Here is a 5921-nt window from a genome sequence, read left to right as displayed (position 1 = left end):
GGCTGGAAGCTAAGACTAGAGCAGCAGGCAGGGGTGGCCGTGAAGGGCTGTCTTCTTTGTCCTCAGAGTAACGGGGTGGGAAAGGAAGTGGGGGTTCAGGGCAGGTTTTGTGAGAAGGAGGGAGGGTGAGGGGCAGCACTAAAGGACTAGAGACCTCCCCTCAAGGACAGAGCGGAAGCGTGCCCCCAGCCCCAGTGCGTGGTCCTGACTCGGCAGGGGCAATGGTGTGCTGGGGTCAGAGAGAGGAGGCCTTGGGGGTTGGCTGGGGCTCGCCAGGCACAGTGACCTCCGTGAACGCCAGACAGACCCCGGCCAGGACTCAGGGCACTGTGTCCCACTGGGACTCGGTTCAGTCCCACTGGCTGGGTGGCCCCTCGCCAGCTTACACGCCAGACAGCACTAACGTGCCGGCCAAGCAAATCTTTTGTCTGGGGGCGCTGACCTAGCAGGACGCCACCCGCTATATCTGGGGGCGAGCGCGTGGGGTGGGCAGGCCACCATGGCGCAGTGCTCTGGGAAGGTGAGTGCGACCTGAAGGTAACGGCGGAGGTCTCTCAATGGGAGACATACCGCTCGCATTGCTCTCTGTTCTCAGAATGAGGTGAGGGAATACTGCTTGACGCGCCCTTTGCGTCTGACAAACCCAAGCAAAGCTGACTAAATTTCTGAAAACTGACGGCCTAGGCCTGGCTGACAGCCTCTCTCCTGCTGGAAGGTACCCCTCCCCTGACTCCTCCGGCACTGGCTCTGGGGCCCTACCCCCTCAAGACAGGAGCAAGGGGCTGGTTCTCTGCAAAATGTTGAGATTTGAGGGCGCTTTGAATCCTGTGGTTGAGCAGTCAGCCCTTCCTGGATATCTTAGGGCCCTTGACCCGACCTGTTTTATGCAGGAAGGTGACAAATTTGGTTCTCTCCCCGCCCTATAGCTCCCCATTCTAGCTCATGTGGTACAAACTTTGGTCTCCAAGGGCTACATGCAAGCTTAGTGTATCAGCCTGCATGAGCTAGGTTAGGCTTCGGTAACAAGCAACCCCAAGAGCCCACGTCCCTCGTGGTCCGCGCACCCACCCCTGTGGCCTGAGGAGCAGCTCGATGTCAGCAGAGGGAAGGGAAGTTGTGCCCTGGCTCTCCCGGCTTCCCCACCTGCATGCATCCCTGTGGGCTCGCCAACTCCAGGGGCCCGGACCGGCAGTGCCACCATCAGTGACTGCACTCATGACTACAGCAGTTGCTGGGTCCCAGGCAACGTCGCTTGTACTTTGCCAGGGCCCTTCTCGGAGCCTAATTCTTGAAACCCAAAGAATCACTGAAGGTTTGGAATTTTAGGTTCCTTGGCAGAAAGTGAGTTTTGGGGTTGATGTGGTTCCTGTTTCTTAGTTTGGGGATGCGGAAAACCCATCAGTGTTGCATCGCCAGAGGACACTGTGTCTGAACTGGTCACTGAGTTGTTAAAACTCCATCCCTGACACACACCTGTCACCCAAAGCAAAGGGACGTGTCACCGAAAAAGCCATTTTGAGCCGTTAACCCTGGGCCAGACCCTGACCCGGCGCCACGGGATTCAGTCTCCAGTTGACGGGTCGATCCCGGGACCTGACTTTCTGTACGCTTGATGCTGGCTTGCAGTGAAGTATTGTCTCTTGAAAACATTTCCTTGATGTTATGTTTCATCAATAAACAAAAATTGAGTTTTAAAAAAAAACGCAGTAGGAGTTTGGAAAGAGTCTGTTTTCAATTGGGCTCCTTGACAAATAGTAAGTCCCTGACCCCATGTACACTCTGGACTTTGTCTGTTCCTGGCATGGGGTGGGCTGGACGCTGGGTTTGACCCCATTCCTTTGCCCAGTCAGCAGTGTGGAGCACCTACTGTGTGCAGCAGGTCTGGGCTTCAGTGGCCCAGGAGTCAGGGTTCAGTCGAGGGTATCTGCTCCCAAACTTAGCAGACAGACGCCTGTGACCCTGCGCCCTCCAACCCGACCTTTCTAGATCACTCTGTATAAGGGCAAACGCTTCACGGGGAGGGAGCTGGAGGTCTTTGGGGATTGTGACAACTTCCAGGACCAAGGCTTGCTGAACCGGGTGAGCTCCATCCGTGTGGAGAGCGGAGCCTGGGTCTGCTTCTACCACCCTGACTTCCAGGGCCAGCAGTTCGTCCTGGAGCACGGCAACTATCCCGACTTCTCCCGCTGGAATGGCCACCATGACCACATGGGCTCCTGTCGTCCTGTGGGAATGGTGAGTGAGCCACTCTTCCTGGGGTGCTTCCTGCTGGAGTGACCGAGAGGCAGGCCTGGTCAGACATGGGGCAAGTAGTCAGAGAGCACGGCCCTCCCAGCCTTAAGATCTGACGGGGCTGTGGGATCGTTAAGATGGAGAGATGCCCCACTCAGACCCAGCCACTCCTGTAGGATGGCGTGGGGACCCAGCTGGCAAGCCCCTGGGCCTTTTTATTGCCTGTCCTTTCAGGCATGTATTATGCAACCACTTTAAATTTCGGATCTCAACATCTTGCTGCATTTTCCACGAAAAATGCTGTTGGAAACACTAGAAGCTTGGTTTTGCAACCAGATGGGGGAGCACTTGGCTATAAAGTAAGGCTGATTTGGGCCTGGTGTGTCCACCCAGGCAGGTCATCTGGCAGCATTTTTCAGGGCCCTTCGATGCTCAGTCGTGGAGAAGCTGATGGAAGAAGCTCTGTCACTGGCCAGTCAGCGGGGATTCGGGAGCAGGAGCCAGCAGGTGGCTGCCGCGCACAGTGTGGCCCCGTGTGTGTAGGGAGAGAAAGGAGGGGTGTCGCTCCCCATGGCGAAAGACTGTGTATGTTTAGTTGTCCCCTCAGTGGGGTTTGAGGACCCGGCTTTCCTGTTCCTTAGGATTCTCCCACGTCACAAGTGAGCTCTGGACGGTCGGGTGGGAAATGACTGATTCTTGAGACCGGGGTGAGAATCCGCCGTGTGTCTGCAGGGGGACCCTTCCCTGCACGTACAGCCAGGGGTGCTAGTGAACACCTGAGGAACCCCGGGGAAGGGGCCTCCTGTACAGGACCCCCTCTCTTTTCTACACGAGTTGCAAAATTAGCTGGCCTTTGCCACCTCTCATTGTAAGAGTGCTTTCTTAGTGTTTCCTCCAGGCCACGGACATTTGGAAAAAAGAATTCGCATGGTAGCCCTGGATCTTAATGCTATTTATATGACAAACACCCTAGGTAGCTTTGAACGCCCTTCTCCTGAGCGCTGTCCGTGGGGCCGGCCATGCTGCAGACCCAGTCCCTGCTGGCGCCGCAGCCAGTCGGGAGCTGGCTGGCGCTGGCCAGCGTCTGTCTTTCGGAAACATGGGGCATCTTACAGGGAGATCTGTGTCCTCATCCCAGGGAACCAGCGAGCATTTCAGAAAACGAGACCTCTATTTGTTTTAGACTTCTGGCTTCATGTTTTAATAAAAGGTCCTATTACAGATTGTAAACTATTATCGTGTAAAGGCGTGCCTGTGGCGGGGAGGGGCAGCTGTTAGGGACAGAGTAATGTGTCCGTGTGGCTGGGGCAGGAGCTCCTAGCCCCAGCTTCAGGAGGGAGCCCAGTGCCCTCGGCCCTGGTCAGAGCATGGCCAGTGTCCTCTTGCTCTGCACCTCAGGTCCTCTCGTTGAAGAAGGAGATTGGGCTGGTTCAGGAGCGCTGCGGCTTTTTGAAGTAACAGGCCCCTTTCATCCAACCAAAGCTTGTGTGCGAGGACAAGCAGAAGTGCTGGGTTGGAGTGCGTGGGTTGGGCGGGGGCGCTCACAGGCCCCAGCCCAGGAACTCCTGGGTGCCCAGAGCCCCCGGCGGCTCTGAGTTCCGGTCCACATGCGCTTCTGTTCACGAGGAGGGAGACTCCGTGCTGTTGGCCTTCTTTCCTTCCTCCACCCTCGCTGGGGCCCGCAGCACGGGGAACATTTCCGCCTAGAAATCTTCGAGGGCTGCAACTTCACTGGCCAGTGCCTGGAGTTCAAGGGCAAGTGTCCCTTCCTTCAGGGTCAGGGCTGGGCCAAGAACTGTGTCAACACCATCAAGGTGTATGGGGACGGAGCGTGAGTAGAGACCGCGTAGCCGCTGACCACAGGCCCCAGTGGGGCCAAGCACAGCAGGCCCGGGGAGGCTGTGGGGTGGGTCAGACCCCAGCAGGTGGGGAGCCTGTTCCCTGCCCCAGTCAAACAATGAGGTGGCTTCCTCTGTGGCCCAGCAAGGCCACAGTGAGGGGACACAGGGCCCCAGAGGCACCGCTGAGGGGATGCCTTCCATGGCAGAGCAGAGGTACGAGGCACTTTGCCGCTGGTGGGTCTCTGATTGGACTGATCTCATGGATTGTTGTTTGGCTCTCTTGAGCCCGGGAAACCTCCCTGATTACCTGGGTGCCCTTTACCTGCAGCCCACAGCCTCCCTGGTAATAAAGGGTGGGGCATGTTCTCTCTGGCCTCTCCTGCCCCCGGCGCCGCCCAGGGCCGGGCCCTCAGAGGTGCTCATAGACTAGCCTGTGTCCTTGTCTGCCATCTCTGCTCTCAGGGTTGTTAGCAGCTGCCCAGGGGCTCGGAAGCTGTAGCTGGCAGGGAGGAAGGGCTCCACTGGGGCCCCGAAGTATCCAGAGGCTGGCTCCTCTGAGCAGCGGCCTTCACACAGTGATTTCCCGCCGGAAGAGGCATCCCTGAGGGGCAGGAGCCTGTGCATGGACTTACTTTGGAATCTCCAGGGCTTAAAACAGTGCTAGGCCTACACAGGGAAATGAGTAGTAATTGGTCCCCATTCTGTGCCAGGCACCCTGTCAAGTGCCGGGTGCTGTCTGTCCAGACCATCCTTACTGAGAGCAGAAAAGAGTGACAGAGAGTGAGAGAGACAGAGAGAGAGAGAGAGAGAGAGAGTGACAGAGAGAGAGAGACCCCTGGAATCACTCCTGGCCCTTGCAGACTGGTCAGTTTAAAATGTCAACTTTCACTGAGCAACCCTGGTGCCCAAGTCATGCCCTCCCTGACCCCAGCACACAGGGCAGTGAGAAGACAGTGGGTGGAGGGGGAGGAAGTAAGCCAAGAGCAGGGCTGGGGGCCACCGGTGTTCCCCAGAATAAAAGGATGGACCCGGGCGGGGAGCGGGGTGGTGGTGGGCAGGTGTGGGGACAGAAGGGGATGCTGGCCCTGAGCTGCTCAGCTCCCATCACCTGACCTCCCACCTGCCTCTCCGGCCCCAGGTGGGTCCTGTAGGAGGAGTCCAACTACCACGGCCGCATGTACCTGGTGGAGCGGGGCGACTTCCGCAGCTTCTCAGACTGGGGGGCCCACAGCGCTCCTGTCCAGTCTCTCCGCAGCGTTGTCAACTTCTAGCCAGCTTGCCGCTGCCAGGCCAGGACCAGGAGAGGCCAGGGAGAAGGCCAGTCCCTTCCTGCCCCACCTGGGACTGGGGACCATGGGGAATAAACGCCATAAAAGTGCGGAGTGAGCTGGCCTGAGCGATTTCTCTGCCCCTTCCTGATGGCAGGGCAGCCCTGTGGGGGCACACCAGGCCCTGGGCAGGAGGCTAGCAGGACTCCCCAGGGCGGGGAGCCACAGGGACCCAGAGGGTGGAAGAGGGCACTGCGAGGCACCCCCTGGGGTAATATTAGGGTTACAGGGGACCTGTACAGGTCATGGAGTCCAGCCCTTTCATTGTGCACGTGAAAAGCCCATGCTCTGAGTTGGAACGACCACCTGGGGCCCCGAACAAGCTCCTGGGGGAGCCAGGATGGAGCCAGGGTGCTTCCTCTGACTCCCAGACACCCCCTCCCAGTTAGGGGAGAATGAGAAATAAGTGATAGGAGGGGTGAGGCGGAGGACCGGTGTATGTCAGGGGTCTGTAGCTAACTCAGCGACTCAGAGCTCCCAGGACACGTCCTCCACTCCACAGCCGTTAGCCTGTCCTGAG

General features: G+C 58.2%; 1 protein-coding gene across 1 annotated transcript; it reads left to right on the top strand.

Annotated features, from left to right (window-relative positions):
• Positions 1 to 499: 499 nt before the first annotated feature.
• Positions 500 to 5344, top strand: CRYGN (crystallin gamma N). The gene is given in 4 exon segments (XM_019655378.1): positions 500 to 520; positions 1987 to 2235; positions 3918 to 4063; positions 5212 to 5344. Coding segments are annotated over 4 exon segments (549 nt in total).
• The last annotated feature ends 577 nt before the right edge of the window (positions 5345 to 5921 follow it).

Source organism: Hipposideros armiger, unplaced genomic scaffold (genome assembly GCF_001890085.2).
Source record: "Hipposideros armiger isolate ML-2016 unplaced genomic scaffold, ASM189008v1 scaffold_239, whole genome shotgun sequence".
NCBI lineage: Eukaryota > Metazoa > Chordata > Mammalia > Chiroptera > Hipposideridae > Hipposideros > Hipposideros armiger.
Note: the sequence above shows the minus strand (reverse complement) of the source record. Positions and strands in the feature narration are given on the sequence as shown.